The sequence below is a fragment of the Prunus mume genome, linkage group LG5, assembly GCF_029339155.1.
Source record: "Prunus mume cultivar Tortuosa linkage group LG5, ASM2933915v1, whole genome shotgun sequence".
NCBI lineage: Eukaryota > Viridiplantae > Streptophyta > Magnoliopsida > Rosales > Rosaceae > Prunus > Prunus mume.
The window spans coordinates 28,727,772-28,744,153 of record NC_142702.1 but is presented as its reverse complement, the minus strand read 5'-3'; the positions used below and the strand labels follow the sequence as shown (position 1 = coordinate 28,744,153).

Here is a 16,382-nt window from a genome sequence, read left to right as displayed (position 1 = left end):
AAAATCCGAAAAATTAGAAACCCTAAATTCCCAAATTGAAGTTAACAAAAAAAAGAAGAAGGGAGAAATCTAAGCCCAATCCAAGTGGTAAGGAAGAAACACAAAAGGGGCAGAGAAATTACCATAAGAAGAGGTCGAAATGGGAGGAGGGCAAGAAGGAGTGGAAAGAATTTAGGGCGGCAGAGTAGAGGGCTTAGGGTTTAAAGCGGCGACGACGCTCCTGGTGGTCGAGGAGAGAGAGAGAGAGAGAGAGAGTAAAACCTCACTTTTTTTTTTTTTTTTGGTTGGGTTTTTAAAAAATTGGCTTTACCAAACGCGAATTATGGCCATTTGGACTCAAAAATTATTTTTTAGTTCAAAAAAATAGCTCCAAGTAGAATACCAAACATGCCGTAATTGATTAAGTGAAATATACGTGCGTAAACTTTTCTTTTGTCAAATTGTTGGATATCAAAATTGACGTTGTGAATTATTTAGATGATTGATGAAGTTAATTATTGTTACTATTTTCCATTTCCTATAGTTAAACAGAATGTGGGAGAAAAAGGGCAAGTGCTATTGTCATCCCTATTAAGCTCGAAGACAAGACAACTCCGAACTCTCAGTATCTTGTCTTGTCAAGTTTTCAACTATTAAAAGATTGAGTAAAGATTTGATGTCGTTAACTAGTATTTTTACAAAATTATTGTCCCTCTAAACTCTCAAGTCAACTTACAGAATCATATTGTTTGATTTGCATACTTACTTTGGAGACAATACTATTGTTTTGTTGTTTGAGAGGTCGTTGACTTGTGGTTTGATTATGTAATTAAATTCTTTCCATCACTAACCTCACCCACTAACCATGGTTCTCGATACTTAATTAGATCAGTGGGAGAGTATCAATATATTAAATTAATTAACGTGAATCATAATTAATTTTTCTTTCACAACTTTTCGAAATGTACACCGAATAAAATATATCGATATCTTTGTTAGGTGTTATTTTTAGACTTGAAGCTATTTTATTAGGCGGATTTGAAACAAAACTTTAGGATTTTTGTGGCTTCTTTCAAAGACGTCGATTCTTATTACAGTGAGTGAGTGAGGAATTGTCTACATTTAACACACAAAGCTAATTAATAAATTAATTTCAGTCGTCAATCGTCAAATTGGAAATGAAGTAGTCGTTTTGTATTCGAAATTCACCACAAACACATTCCAAACGTGACCCTCTCCCTCCTTTTGGTCTATTTTTCACCTAACAGTGAGAAGCCGTGTCACAACTAATTACCTCTACTTGGTTTTTCTTTTCTTTTTTCCCTATTAATGAAAGAGGTATCATACGAATATTCCCCTGTAAACATGCACGCATGCCATGGAGTTTCGACGTCACGAGAGACCTCCTTGAGAAAATAAGGAAATAATTTATTTATGTTTGGTTCAAACTATTGGGGGAGGGAGAGGGAGGGGAATAAAAACGTTTATAGCGATTCATTAAAGGAGGGAGGGAGGCGAACATTCAGTAAAGGAAAGCGGTTCAAATCTCTTGCTGCTGAATGTTCAAATCTTTTGACTATTTAATTATCATTTTATATTAATGTGAAAAATGCCTTTCATTTACCTCAATCATCATCATTAACTAACTACAATTAATTACGATAATTAACATCGTTTTAATTTCTTCGTCCAACTATTAATCTACCAGCCGAGGACAAACATGCATGTACAGTACACTAGTATATGTATACCATACCATACGGCTATCGTATCTTTTTGGACGGTGAGGCCACCGGGGTTTTGACAGCTGGCATCCACCACTCTGTTGCATATACGACCGTTGCCCATTTGATCCACCACCATCTATCCAAACAGAGGCGACTTTTATTGGACCACTAACAGAGAGCGTGTGTAGGAAGAAAGGGACAGATCAAAGAAAGAACAAAATTTCAAACAGGCAAGCAAATAAGCCCTTTCCGGCCACTCATTGATGTTGACTATCTATTAATGAATTTTGCCTTAATAATAATGTGAGGCCATGTACTACTTTGATATCCGTGCTTTAACTCAGTTATATTCTATCTACGGCTTGATTGACATTAGACTTTAGCTCTACAGAAATTCACATGCACCACTAAACCCTATAGGCTATAGATATCAATTTCTTTACATCCCCACCACTTCATTTAATCTTTTCCCCTAACTGGCTTTGCCTTTGCCATGTGATTTGCCAATGTTGTTGTCTCATGACCACCAAGAGAAAGAGGTCTTGCACTCATCCACACCAATATATTCTTGTGTGGTTAAATTGAAGCCTTTATTATTTGTAAAGCTTCCTTGTTCATAACCCTAATAACTCGAGAAAGTAGTTATTTGAGGACGTGACGCAACGTGATAAATAAATGGCTAAAACCTTAGTCTAAAACATGAAACTCTGGAATTCACTGAGACGATATGAGGAAACCTAAAGGTTTATTTGATAAACTAGAATAACAAAACCTAACCTTAGCCATGGGTAAAGTATGTTTAAATACTCCTAGAAACCATAGGAATAACAAAGGAATTAAAATAGAAAAATAACAAAGTTTTCAAAAACTATAAAAAATTTAAAACTGGATTTCGGGCTATAAACGATCTTGGATGCCCGAAAAAGCACATACATCATGGTAAAACGATGCATTTTACTTGTAACGCCGTTCTCTTCGAATCGACGGGTCATGGGCTCAATTCTGAGCTCCGAGCCTAAATATGCAGTTTACCCGATTTGCCATTGTGCTCGCGTCGCTCCAGCTTCTCTTCGATTGCTTTCACCATCTGTTCAACATCAAGACGACCCTCATCTAATCGAAACTAGTTGGTGAATTTGTTTCCCAAGTATTGTCATGACCCAATATGAGAATAAAGAATATTCTCGAATCATGGTGCATGAATTGAATGAAATAAAATAAAAAGACTGAAAAATCCTTATACAAAAAATAATAATAATAATCTTACAAGTGTACATTATATAAACAAAACTTTATCACTCTAACCTAATCCAACTTCTTTGGTTTCGTCTTTGTCTTGCCTACTAATTGATCTGAAAAACAAAATAAATAAAGGATGAGCAAACCATCACTTAGTGAGTAGATTATGTAATATGTCAGTCAAACAATGTCATTTTACACATAATAAAAAGATACACAATTCAAATCATATTACATCATTACTTCATATCTTAGTTATCCTTGAGAAATTGTACTCAACATGTGACCCATATCAGCCGCACTGCCCTATGTTCCCATCTGATACATTTATCATTCGAGTACCTTGTCACTGAAGTTCTCATATTCCATGAATAATACATACTTCACAAAAACTCCAAATAATATATATTGTGTGAAATATTGCACAAATTAAACATGCTTAACTTGAAAATAGAGAGAGATTTTTAAATAGAATAAATCCATGATTTTCACATTTATCATAAAATAAGAACTTTTAGGACACATTACATAACTCATTCACCATGATAAACATGAAATAATGCAAGACAAACACACAAGTTCTTCATCTCTCTCTCTCTCTCTCTCTCTCTCTCTCTCTCTCTCTAACCACTACTTCATGGTATAAATCTATTTTAAAGAATTGGAATAAATGATTGAAGTTAGGAATGATGATACAGAGGCTACGGATGCAACCAAATAATAAATATATATACAATATTTTAAACCACTAAAAGATAAGATAGAAAAGTAATTGAATAATATGACTCATATCCCCCTTTGGTCGATGATATCACAATACCACCAATTCCAAGTCTCTATAAGCGGAAACAAGAATGGTGTCATATTTCACCTAAAGGAATAATCTCATACTAGGCTTAAGATTTTATAACATTTAGGTCTTCATAATAAATATTAAATTTAAAAAATCATATTAATAAATAATTAATATATAGTATAAATATTTCTTTAAAATAAATAATATATATATAGTTTTTTTTTTTTTGAAAAATAGGTTCTCACAAGTATTCTGCCCTCGAGGATTTTCTTGGTCCATAATAATTTGCACCAAAAAAAAAAAAAAAACTCCCATAAAACTGTTTGTTTTGAAGAGGGTTGTTTGCATTGCAAGGCTCTCTTGCTGCAACCCTCTTCGAATCTGATGCTAAAGATGGCTACTTAGTAACTGATGCCAAAACTGGTCTGGTCTTGCCAACACTCTTGCTGCTGTAACTAGCTTCCCTCTCTACATCGATCTCTTGAGTGCCAGAATCTATGAGGTTAGCCCAGTTGTCTACCATTTTTGTGCTGGCCTCCACCATGAACCTCACAATTGCCTCCATATGTATACAGTATATTAATTGATTGAATAAAACGGAATAAAATTGAGTGGCCAGGGTTTGATACAATTAAAAAGGCTAGCTAAGCTTATATTTTGTACATAGGATAAATATTTAATTGTGATTGAAAACACATAAAATATTTATTGATAAATGATCAAAATGAAGATGCAAATTTCCTACATAAATTCATACCAGTGTTTGGTAGTTAGAATGTAACGCATAAATCTTTCCAGCTTGAGGTTTTGAATTTGCACTGATTCTGATTATGAAAGTAGCCAATCTCTCCCTAAACTTTTGTTCATCCAAAAAAAATGAAGATGCAAATTGTTGATGTGTTCTTATTAAATTTAAAATACTTTAATATGAAGGTGTAGGCCGCATCCCTCTGCCTCCTACGATGCCGATCCCACATGCATGTCAATTTCAGTTCATTTTTATTTGCAAGTGCGAAATTAATTATTCATAACCTATCAGCTAATAACAACTATTGCCCAAAACAAGACTTGATGCTTATATCATTATCAAGCGATTGATTCCAAATTGATGTTTGAACTTTGGATCATTATTTTTGCTTGGAAACCAAACATCTTTTCCACGTGCTTGAATATATTAAAACCCACGCCCACAATATTTTACCATCAACTCTCAACTTGGTAAGGATACTACTTGCCTCGTATTTTCCCGCTTATTGGGCATTTTTATCTTATCCCTTAGGGGCCCAATGCTGACATTTGGGTCACAAGAAAGCCCATGGTAAACAAGTAATCCAAGCCGAAGCTCGTGTAGTCCAGCAAGCATATGTTGCTGTCAATTTGGTTATCTCCCACGACTTCCCTAATCTCATCCCTCAACTGGTATTGCCAATCGGGATTCATAAGCCAATTCGATAAGGTTTTAGGATCTCTCTCTCTCTCTCTCTCTCTCTCTCTCTCTCTCAACGCACTAATAACCTTGTTGTAAAGATCAGAAGAGAATGAGCTGAGTATTTATAGAAGAGAAGTTAATATTTTTGTTGGCCATTTGAGTTACCGAAGATAATCTAATCGAGATACGTACGTTAATATAAATTAAGGTGATTTGATTTGCTCGTTTTCCAAAAGTGAAATAAGGATCCATCATCCAAGTGACAATAACTCACAATAATCTGAATCTGACTATAAGAAGTAATAAATATAAACGCATTAGGGCCTAATAAAGAGGCTGAAATACAAGAGGGAGTCCAAAGGAAGGCCTCATGGTGAGCATAATACAAGGAGAATGACAATAAGTCGGGGAGATGGTAAAAGAAAACCTTGATAGAATTAGGGTTAGGACAATCTTAATCTCCATAGAGCCTAAATTTCGACCAATGCACATTCTTCCTCCAAACCCAAAAGGCAAATACCCCATCTTGTGTTTGCACCCACCATGTATGTCATCCTTGAACCTCTCAGGCTTGAACTCATTCACATCCTCACCCCAAAGAGCTGGGTCATGGTGCATGCCCACGATGTCAATCCACATATTGGTCCCACTGGGGATTGTTACGTTATCGCTCACTTGAATGTCCTCTCTCGCTTGCCTTTGTGCATTTGGTGCTGATGGATACAGTCGAAAAACCTCACTAATCACCCATCCCAACTGCATGCACGAATATTACAAAATAATTATTAGTTTTTTTTTTTCTTTCATCACCATGGCCATATAACTAATTCCAGAACAATAGTAGAAACATGCATGGTTTTGTTAATTAGTACATAACTAATAAGGAGTTTTCTTTAAATGTTGAACGTCATATATAATAAATAGATGTTAGAGCATCCAATTACTCCAAATCAATTATTAAAAGTTGGTGGAGAGAGGCTCATGAGAAATTCACATGCATGCAACACATAGATATACCTATACACATGCATGCATGCAAACTAATGCGATAGAAATCATTAATTTGCTACCTTCTTTAGTGAAGCTAGCATGTGGACGTCAATTTGTTTACCTCCCACGACCTCCCTAATCTCTTCCCTCAACTGGTTTTGCCACTCGGGATGCATGGCCAGAAGAAGCATCGCCCATGTGATTGCCAATGCTGTTGTGTCATGACCACCAAAGAAGAAGGTCTTGCATTCATCCACTACTTGCTGTGTGGTTAAACCTTTTGTAAAGCTTCCCCATTCTTCAGTACCACTTTCTTGAAGCAACAACCCAAGCAAGTCGTGCCACGGAGGCGTAGTTGGAGACGATTGTTTCCGAGCAGTAATGATTGATGTCAAGAGTTGGTCAATCTGTTTTCCAAGTCTTCTGGCCTCGAGGGTTTTCTTCGGGTGCAGGAATTTTCCAAGAGGAACTCCCATAAAATGGTTCGGCTCGAAGAGGATCATTTGCAGGGCTTTTAATTTTTGGAACACTAGGTCAGCGCGGCTGTTTTGGTAACTAATGCCAAAGCTGGTCTTGGCTATGATCTCCCCTGATGTTGCTTTGATTTCTCTCTCCACTTCGATTTCTTGAGTGCCGGAATCTATGAGGGTAGTCCACTTGTCTACCATTTTTGTGGTGGTCTCAACCATTAACTTCACCATGGCCTGTAATAAAATACAAATTAATTTGTAACCCTTTCATGGAATTTATATAAGCGATATTGAAAAATGGGGGATTCAAACACTGGACCTCCTTTTTTTATTTTGTAATTACGTACCTTCAAGTTGATAGGTTTAAAAGCAGGAGTCGCAGCATGGCGGTGACGGAGCCACTCATCGCCTTCAGACATGACGAGGCCATTGCCGAACATGGGGGCTCTATCATGTCTAAACACAGCTGGCTTGCCCCAGTTCTTTGATTTGACCTCTGCAGACAATTTTTTCAGTAACGCTGGATCTGTTATGTACAAAAATGGCTCTGTCCCCAACCAGTAGATGAACACCTTTCCTGCATATGCAATACCATGTATAAGTTATGACAATAATACCCAGCTCAACACAAAACATTCTCATTTAGTTAATTTGAAAGGGAAAAAAAGTTATGTATATATCATTTGTTGGAGGTGCGCTAAAATATGCTTACCGTGGGAGTTCAGCCAACGATCAAAGTAGGGAAATAGAGTTGAGTGTATGTCATGGCTGATGATATTTGAATTAGACACAAATGAAGAAGAGCTTTTGATATTGATCTTCTTTTTCATCTCATTTAGATTTCCAAAAGGAAAACTTGGAGATGGACCATGTAACCCATTTTTCTTAAACTTCATATATGCTAGCATTGGGAAAACCCAGCAGGAAAAGAATAATCTGCAGCACATGTACAACAGGATCATGATGATGATGAAGAAGAAGAGCCCCATGGTTAACTATGAAGCTCTCTCTCTCTCTCTCTCTCTCTCTCTCTCTCTCTCAATGCACTACCAGTAAGAACCTGGTTGTGAAGACAAGAAGAAATGAGGTGAGTATTTATAGAAGCCTCTTCTGGTGGTCATTTGATGTATGAGGTTGAAGAATGTCAGAATATTTTACGAATTAAACATTTAATTATTCAATAATAAGCACCAAAAGGCACATGCGTGTGCATATATATGTGAATACCAATCTTTGACTACGACGCCAACATTTCTTTCTTAGTGACATGGCATTTTTTTAAGACTAGCTAGGCTTATTCGTTCTGTGTTTTTTTTTTCAAACGACGGTGTTGGTGTATGCATTACACATTTTCCAGCATTGGAAACTAGGTGCATTGGTACTTGAGAATATCCGGTAGAACTACAACAAATATTCGATGAAGTAATTTTTATGTGACTGCCACACTGTTACGTTGTGTTATCAATTCACGCATATTATACTATGTAAAATAGTAATATCAAACGGTATAATGATAATATTTTAAAACAATCATTCATGCATGTTAGTTTCAGTTGTTTGTAGTGATTGATTCCTAATGTTTAATGGGACCATATATTTGTCTATCACATGCACCATATTTTTTTTGGCTGGGAACCAAACAATTTTTCCATGGGTGGATGAATAAGACCCTCCGCCACTATAGCTTACTAACTTTTTTTACTAATAAATATTTCCAGCTCTTGGCTGCTCCGAAGTTGCACTTATTATCAGCACGGTCCTTTGAATAATCTCTTGCTGCTTGCTTTTCATTAATGTAACCAAAACCGATGTAAAATTAATGTCAAATCCAATATTCCAATGATTTTTTAGTACTTTATCGTTTTTGGCTTTTTGGGTAAGTCTTGTCAGCTTCATCGTCTTTGAAAAAGAATGTAGGGGCCTAGTACTTCCTCTGATATTTGGGTCAAAACAAAGCAACATGGTAGAGGGTCAGCCTGGTTATTTTAGGCCATCTCTAGTCATAGGATTAAATGTAGTCTAGGACTAAAAATTTAGTCTTTTAAAATATTATTTTAAAAAAATAGTGTTTGGCTAAATTTTTCTATCTTCAGCCATGCAGGGTTATAAGATCCTTCATATTTTATTATTTTGAAAATGAAAGTAGGAGACTTTAATGATTGGTTGTTGAAAAGCACATGAATGAGGTCCACTATAAATTTGGCCTAGCCAAAGCTAAGCTACATTTACGGTTGAAGGGCTAAATGACCAAATGTGACCTCCAAATTTGGCCAAAATTTTATTTAGCCCACTGGAGATGAATTTTGTATTAATTTAGGACTATATTTTAGATATAACTCATGACTGGAGATGGCCTTATATGCAAGAATTCTATAACGGGGTCTTATATATGACTCTAAGGTGAAGATTTTATCTAAACCCTCAGATAAAGTCTTATCTTTTAACTGTTGATTTGATTCAATGATTAACTAATTTGATCAAACGATTAAGAAATAGGGACCTTCAATAAAAAAAGGTGATAAATTCTTTGGCTCAGCCCAATACCCATCAACACCCATTAGATTAGACTTCATTATCTCTATTTTTTTCTCTTTTTCTCATGGTGATTAGATTAGATTTCTATTTGTTATCTTATTTCCATTATTGGTGTTACATTTTCAATAGCAATGGGACATAAGATCACCAAAAAATATTACCAACAGCAAAACGTATCAGCACAGCGCAAAAATAGCAACAACTTGCCAAAGGGTCGCTGATTTCGAGTGGAAATCCATGGAAGGGCCTAGACCAAAAGGTGTTGAGAGCACAAAAAGACACGTAACAGCAAGGCCACATGCACCCAGCACAGCCCAACAACAAGAAGAAGACCCTCTGATTTACAAACCCATTTTTCTTCCTCCTTGGAAGCCGAAGGACACCAGGAAAAGAAAACCAATGATCAATATGGACTTCCAACAACGTTCCTCCATGTTTAAAATTCGCGCTCTTGTTCAACAACTCCGTCCCAATTTTATTGAGGTGGGTTTCATTTCATACGCTCAATTTCTAACCCATCAATGGTGCAACCAATTATGTTACGGTGTTATCAAGTTTTGTTATTTGCTTAATGGGTTTCTCTGCGTCACACTTGCATTTGTTCTTTTCTGGTCTTTTTTTAATATTTGTGTTGAGCCAATATGTATGTTTATTGGTCTCTGTTTTGCTGCTCAGAAGACATTGGCTCTGATAATGAATGGATGTTAGCCTTGTTCACTTACTGGTTTTGATATCTCCCAAGCTTGCGTGTTTTCTTGAATATACATTCATTTACTTGAGGGGTTTTGTTTTCTTTTGAAAGTTTAGGCAAGTTAGGTACACCTATTGTCCGTGAATATAGCCCAACGATTGAGTGGAGCAAGCTAGGCTTAGTTGGGTCTAGTCTAGGCTTCTACACCCATTTTATAGCACTAGGTATGTTTTTTTGCCCACCATTTAGTTGCTAAAAGGACATAGGTACAGCATAAAAAAAGAAGATAAAAATGTGTTCTTTGATGTTGTTCTATAAGGTCCAGATAAGGAAAATCTGTCATTACAATATCTTGTCCCTTGAATTCTTTGTCTATTTTTGTGAAAGACCACATTTTGATCTGTATGCAGGTTCTTCAGACGCCAGATTTTCGAAATAGTAAGGCAGCTGATGAAATTCGAAAACGTGAGTTGTTTAAGATACATAATTACATCTTATGTACTTGCAGTATTGCATAAACATGATAGACTGAAATGCCATGGCTAATCCTTGATTTAATTCTTCAACTTGGCCTACAATCCGTGCTTGGACTCACTTTCAGTCAAGGTTTCTCTCATGGATTTACTACTCTAGGCACGAGGTGCTCCTTTCTCAGAAAATCCACTTGTAATTAATTAGTTTGAACTTGAAGCATTTGAAATTTGGACTGTGATTAATGGTTATACGAGTCCTTTTGGCTCTATTTTGCATGAAAGCACGACACATTGGCCAGTTTCATTGCTTAGGTAGGATCATCTGCTGGTACATTAATGAAGTTCTGCATGTTTTGTTTGGAAAGCACATTGTTTGATAAGACGTGTAAACATGTAATTTTCAGAAATGAAGCTTCTGATGGATCTATACAAACAGATGGCCAAGGATGCAGGAGACACACACAGGAAGTTTGTGTCGGAAACACAGCATTCAACACATGACAGCGATCCTGCGAGAGAAAACCAAGATGACAAACAACAAAAGCATCTTCAACCAAGATGCTCTGTAGAGAAGCCAGTGCAAGCTCGTACTCGGTCGATCCCTCTCAGCTCAGATAAGAAACCAGTTGCTAGCCAACTACAGGGGAGCTACATTGTGGGGGGTTCAGTGTTTGGTTGGAACTTCATCACATTTGCAGGCAGTAAACCAATCTATTATGGGGTGACAAAGGAGGAATATCGAAGCAGAAACAACACATCAGGAACACGGTCTGTAGTATGGTGAGTTAGAAACACCAACAGCTAGCTACGAAACAGGGGAAAGAGGCTACCCATTATTTTGCTGATACTAGAGACTTTCTGTATATAGATGTTTTGTCACACAGATCCAAGTGCATTGCAGTATTTCTGCTGAAAATAATTTAAAAAAAAATTGGTAACTTGGTTTTTTTTTTTTTCCTGATAAATTTCTGCTACAATTTGGTACAAAACAAAGTAACAAACCTGGTGATAAAGAATGCCAGGCCTTCTTAGGATGGTCGAAGTTCATTCTTGCTGAAGAAGATTCTTAATATTACTTCTTTTTATCTGTAATTTTCTTCAAATTTTTAGTTACCAGGCCTACACTCTTCAAATTTTAATTATTTACTTAAAGACTACAAAGACCAGCAACTGAAAGGCCGATCCAACCAGAATAAACCAAGGGTTGGTATACAAGGGATCAGAAAGTTGGCAATAATATTTATTAATTTAGAGTCAGAACGAAGCCGTCTACAATCTCAGAAGTCATGGAAGAGCATGAGAGCATCATCAAGCTTCAAAAGGGATGCTTGCAAAACTAAAATGACATTTCTGTATAGTTGCCATTGCTTCGCCATTTCCCCGAGAAGTTTGTGTGCTGGGAGATCAGTAATCTGCAAAGAATCACCACGACACATGAAAACAAACTACATGTACACTATTCAAATCTTCCTCGCATCAATGCCCGTATTCCAGAACAAAGAAACAAATACATAAATTCAAATTTAAAAAAAAAAAAGTAATTGCCCGTATTTACGAACCTCCTTGAATCGTTCCTCCTCACAAGCCAGTCGAAGACTTAAATTCAAGGCAGTGTGGAACATCTCATCCAAAACATGTTTCCAAATTATGGGTTTATCTACTCTCCACACCAAGAACTGTGACTGTCTAGCTCCTGTTACAACTAATCTCTGCAAGGATATGAAACATTGTCATGGAGAGCAAAACTAAATAAATAAATACACTACTCGTGTATGTATGTGTATGGGTGTGCACGCATCGTACGTAAAAGAGGCAACTGCTTTACCTCCATATGCAAGTAATCATCCTTCCACAGGTTATAGAGAATCTTGGGAGTTTCGTTCTTTTCAACAAGTGATAACTGTGACATATCTGAAATCTACAAAGAAGTATTGGAATAAGTAAATGAAGTAACAAATGCACTATTTTAACAACCACAACAAACTTGAATACTTTATCTTGGAAAGTTGAGAGAATTTATCTAGGAACTTCTCATGCAATATTCTGTCACATTAAACTCTTAGAAGAGAGAGATTGCTGGGTTCAATTTAGTTCCTTTCAGTATTCTCAATAACTAAATAAAAGAGCGATATTTTAAAAAATTATACTGATGTCTACGAAATCTTCTCAGTTGCCAGTGGAGGAACCCATAGCAATGTTATCACCTTATCCGTCTCAATTGGACGACCGGCAAGTGACAGTATTCTAAACATTGTATAAGCATCTTTCCCATATCTTTTCAAAACAATTGACTCCACCTGCAGAAAAGGAAATGTACTTAGACATCTGTCTTGGTAAATAAAGATTTATTTTCGTATTTTTTATAAGACCAAAAATCAGAAAAGAAAAAAAAAACCTCATCATCCTGAGCTAGCTCAAGAATTTTCTTCAAGTCTGTACAAGAAACAAATGTGTGAGTAAAAACAATATTCAATGTATCACTAGGTCATCCATATGAGAGATAAAGGATACATAAAAACCCAAATTCAAGTTTTGAAAATATATAAAGTTGTATGAGAGGGAGTTGTACCAGCACTATATGACTCGTCCTCGTCTACATCTCTTTCTTGGCTTGAATCACAGAGCACGCTGAGCAAATCTCTGACACGACCCACAGTCAAACTACGACCGGCTTCACTGTTTATTACCTCTTCATAAATGGTATTAAGTGATAAAGGAACTGCAAAAGAAATCAACAAAACTATGAGCTAAGGAGACAGCATGGAACAATGGTAGGCAAACGGCCAATCAGGTACTACTGCTCCCTGATTTCATTTATTAAGGCTTCACTTTAATTTTATAGCATGCAAGAATCTGAACATCCAGTTTACCTGAATTTTCTGTTTTAACTTTCTTCTCAGCAGTTCTAGTTGCCTTAAGCATTGCTCTTAAGACAACTGCAGCTTCATCATCCAGTCGTGCTCTCACATTCTCAGCGCAAGCCTAGAACACATAGACAGAATATGCAGGTACCATATCAGTATGAATGGATAATTACATTCCAAACAGAAAAACAGACAGAAAACCAACCTTATGCCTTAGACATCGAATGAATTCCTCAAAATTGGCACGCCAAAGAACCACTTCATCATTCGACCCAAATTCTGCATCGAACTCCAAAGTAGCATGCTTTCGCTATAAAATCAGAAAATAGCACATTAGAATAGGGTACTTTTCAGGAAACTGCATACTAGAACAACTATCCCTGGTATATAGAAATGACAATCCCTTTACCAACCTTCTCCCCAACACTCATATTATCACTTTTTCCTCCACAAGCATCAGCTTCAGAATCTATCATAATTGAAAATCTTATGGCTTCCGGAGGCGCTGCTGCTGCTATAACACGCTGTTCAATGGTCTCGGGTACTTCAACCATCTGTAAAAGTTCCAAAATTGAATTATAAAGATCTGCAATTTAAAAAATAAATTAACACTGCGCAACTAAAGAGGGTTTTAAAGTAGAGAACACTTTTCTTAATTTTGCTAGCATATGAATTGAGTATCTTTAGTTTATAGGGCTTGTATGATTGATTTGGTTCAAATATATGGGGTCTTAATTTTGAGTTTTTGGTTCACAGGGTATATATATATCGACCTGAACACATGCCACAATCAATAAATAGGTAAAGTTAGTATTGAGTTAGCTAGCATGATTAATTAGACGCACTGTAAAGTAGACTAGTACTTGACAGGAAACTGAAATTACACCATCCGAACACAACACAATTCGATGTCCACTAAAAATGCAACCTTCATTTTTATCCAGTCCAGTAATAAAGGCTGACAAACTTCCAATCAAACCTAATCACCCCTCCCCGTGGCATAATCTATATCTTCGACACAAATTATCTATTACAGATTACCTTAGCAGACTTAGCACCTCGCTTCTTTGCAGGACCTTCTTGTTTAGTAGCTTGTTCAAGAACTGGTTCTGGAGCCGGGCAGCGTTCAACAAAATGGGCGTTCACAAGTTTAAGAAAGCTTTCCAGGACAGAATCCTTACCTGCAGAATCTCCTGGTTGGAGGGGAAAAAAAAAAGCAAGTTGTAGGAATGGAGCACATGAACCGTACACTTAGTCACAATGCTCCCACTCAACTTTAAATTGAAGCAAAAATATTCAATAAAACATTGATAAAAGGCTCACCTTGACTTTTACTTGATTCAGCTCCTTCAATTATTTGTTTAAGTGTAAGCCTACCATTCTCAAGCAAATCCTTGAGAATTAGTTCACGCTGGAAAACAAATGAAGGAAAGGCAGTGATCAGAGAATCGATGACCCCCTAAAAACAACAAACCAAACCAAAAACAAAAAGAACAAAGAAACCAACATCTGTATCGAGTTCCTGGGATACAACAGCAAGAAATTTGGCAAACCTCCCCCGGTGGATTATATTATCGAAGAGCGCTATATACTGAGTGACTTTTGGGCCCTCTGCATCACCACATAGGCAAACAAAAAAATTCACTCATTTTATGCTCTCATTGAGCAAACCCAAAAGCCCACATGAAAATTGAAAAGAACATAAGCTGGGTTTAGGGTTAAGAGACGCACCGGATTGGTCGAAGGAGAAGGGTTGAACGCAATTGTGTTGGATTAGAATGAGGAGAGAGTTCTTGACTTGCTGAGGGGTCAGCTCTGTGAACCCAATTAGCTGTTTTAGGCTTAAGTGTCTTCTTCTTAGTAGACTTTCACACACTTTCTGCAACCACAGACACATACATAAAATCAATGATAATTACCCATGATCTGAAGAAAAAGGTAAAAGCTTTGAAGAGAAAGAGAGAGAGTTACAGCGACGAGATTGCCGAAGTTGGAGGTGATGATGTGTACGGCATATTTGATGCCGTAGTGGGTCAGCGTCATCTTCTTCTGCCTACTTCTCCTTCTTCAGTGAAAGAGCGGACAAAGATAGGCGGGAAATAATAACCAAGGTAGACGCAGGCCTCAGGCGAGAGTTGCAGCTCCCTCCAGTGGTCAATGCTCACCGTTTTATTATTTTAATCTTTAATTCAAAGACAACAAACCCTATTGGGTAGGCTATTGCGGGCCGATAAAATTAGGCCCGAGCTTCACTGGGCCTGAGCCGAGAAGTTGGATGGCAGAGAGTTATAAAGGGATCAAATCAAAACGAACGTCCAAATTCAATAAACTCAAGTGAAGTTACTGTTCAATAAATCATGTAACTCATATGAACGTTCATATCTATGGTCCATATATAGCACTCTCATCATAAAACGACTTTAAAATAGACAAAATATATAAATAAGATATATATCATAAGAAATAATAATACTTAAGAATAATGAAGGATTATATTAGAAATTAAAGAAGGAAGGAATGTGTCATTATCTTTTTTATCGATCGATTGAACGTGTCATTATCTTATAGGGAATATGCTGAGTTTTTCGGTGGCAAGAAGAGCTGTTTGATTACAACTTTTACCTGCCCTCTACATATATAACCATGCAACGCAATGCAAGTGCCCATGCCCGTGTTATCTTGTCGGTCCCCCTTACCCCTAACATACCCCGTTTTGCGATTGACAACATTTGAACGGATTCAATGCCGTAGGCTCCATGTAATCACTAATTTCCCAAATAATCTAGGTATAAACTATTTAGGTCTCATCATTATATCGTCACTGTTACGTACGTAATTATAGTATGTGTGAATGATATAATTGATGTTATTGACATAGAATATAGTATTAATAAATAAATACACATATTACAATATAAATACAATATTAGTAACACTATGTGGCGGTGTAACCATTACACTGAAGAATTTCTAATGAAGGCATGAGTGGGATCTACGGTCTCTTAGGGCTTATAAAAGCAGAGCTTGGTAGAGAAAGAAGCATCTCTTGACTCAACTAATAATAGTCTCTCACACGTACGCAAGCTAGCAAACTTTCTCATCACACCAAATGCATGAACAGAACATAACAGATTTGTGCATCTATAAAAGAAGCCAGGAGCAGCCAAACCTTTACCCTTCTTATAAAAT

The 16,382-nt window shown here is 36.7% G+C and overlaps 3 protein-coding genes across 5 annotated transcripts; 1 reads left to right on the top strand and 2 right to left on the bottom strand.

The window, feature by feature from the left end:
- Nucleotides 1–5,407: 5,407 nt before the first annotated feature.
- On the bottom strand, nt 5,408–7,657 carry LOC103333410 (cytochrome P450 714C2-like). Its single transcript, XM_008236239.3, has 4 exons — nt 7,343–7,657; nt 6,978–7,207; nt 6,241–6,864; nt 5,408–5,926 (listed from the first exon to the last, which is right to left on the bottom strand). Exons 1-4 carry the CDS (start codon nt 7,617–7,619, stop codon nt 5,495–5,497), a joined length of 1,563 nt encoding a protein of 520 aa, XP_008234461.3. The 5' UTR covers nt 7,620–7,657; the 3' UTR covers nt 5,408–5,494.
- A 1,656-nt stretch (nt 7,658–9,313) lies between these two features.
- Nucleotides 9,314–11,267, top strand: LOC103333210 (uncharacterized). 2 transcript variants are annotated; one of them, XM_008236015.3, is made up of 3 exons: nt 9,314–9,648; nt 10,267–10,321; nt 10,734–11,267. In XM_008236015.3, the coding sequence occupies exons 1-3, from the start codon at nt 9,403–9,405 to the stop codon at nt 11,111–11,113; spliced, it is 681 nt and encodes a 226-aa protein (XP_008234237.2). In that variant the 5' UTR covers nt 9,314–9,402; the 3' UTR covers nt 11,114–11,267. The 2 variants fall into 2 exon arrangements, with proteins under 2 accessions (XP_008234237.2, XP_088908240.1); XM_089052114.1 differs by lacking the exon at nt 9,314–9,648 and adding an exon at nt 9,707–10,175.
- A 281-nt stretch (nt 11,268–11,548) lies between these two features.
- On the bottom strand, nt 11,549–15,365 carry LOC103333211 (RNA polymerase III subunit RPC82 family protein). Of its 2 annotated transcripts, none has more exons than XR_016126923.1 (14): nt 15,165–15,365; nt 14,925–15,072; nt 14,701–14,804; nt 14,517–14,604; nt 14,235–14,386; nt 13,607–13,747; nt 13,399–13,503; nt 13,200–13,311; nt 12,899–13,048; nt 12,725–12,762; nt 12,534–12,626; nt 12,155–12,240; nt 11,889–12,038; nt 11,549–11,741 (listed from the first exon to the last, which is right to left on the bottom strand). XR_016126923.1 is itself a non-coding variant. In XM_008236016.2 (14 exons), exons 1-14 carry the CDS (start codon nt 15,234–15,236, stop codon nt 11,607–11,609), a joined length of 1,581 nt encoding a protein of 526 aa, XP_008234238.2. In that variant the 5' UTR covers nt 15,237–15,363; the 3' UTR covers nt 11,549–11,606. The 2 variants fall into 2 exon arrangements, 1 of the variants encoding a protein (XP_008234238.2); XM_008236016.2 differs by having other exon boundaries at nt 12,155–12,247; nt 15,165–15,363.
- Between the last annotated feature and the right edge of the window lie 1,017 nt (nt 15,366–16,382).

Coding starts and splice junctions, on each gene's coding strand:
- LOC103333410 (XM_008236239.3), bottom strand. CDS start 7,619: ATGGGGCTCTTCTTCTTCATCATCATCATGATCCTGTTGTACATGTGC. Junction 6,865..6,977: donor TTAAACCTATCAACTTGAAG/GTACGTAATTAC, acceptor ATTTTATTACAG/GCCATGGTGAAGTTAATGGT. Junction 5,927..6,240: donor TGCTAGCTTCACTAAAGAAG/GTAGCAAATTAA, acceptor TCGTGCATGCAG/TTGGGATGGGTGATTAGTGA.
- LOC103333210 (XM_008236015.3), top strand. CDS start 9,403: ATGGAAGGGCCTAGACCAAAAGGTGTTGAGAGCACAAAAAGACACGTA. Junction 9,649..10,266: donor TCCGTCCCAATTTTATTGAG/GTGGGTTTCATT, acceptor ATCTGTATGCAG/GTTCTTCAGACGCCAGATTT. Junction 10,322..10,733: donor AGCTGATGAAATTCGAAAAC/GTGAGTTGTTTA, acceptor TGTAATTTTCAG/AAATGAAGCTTCTGATGGAT.
- LOC103333211 (XM_008236016.2), bottom strand. CDS start 15,236: ATGACGCTGACCCACTACGGCATCAAATATGCCGTACACATCATCACC. Junction 14,805..14,924: donor CTTCTCCTTCGACCAATCCG/GTGCGTCTCTTA, acceptor GTGGTGATGCAG/AGGGCCCAAAAGTCACTCAG. Junction 13,312..13,398: donor TTCGATGTCTAAGGCATAAG/GTTGGTTTTCTG, acceptor TATGTGTTCTAG/GCTTGCGCTGAGAATGTGAG.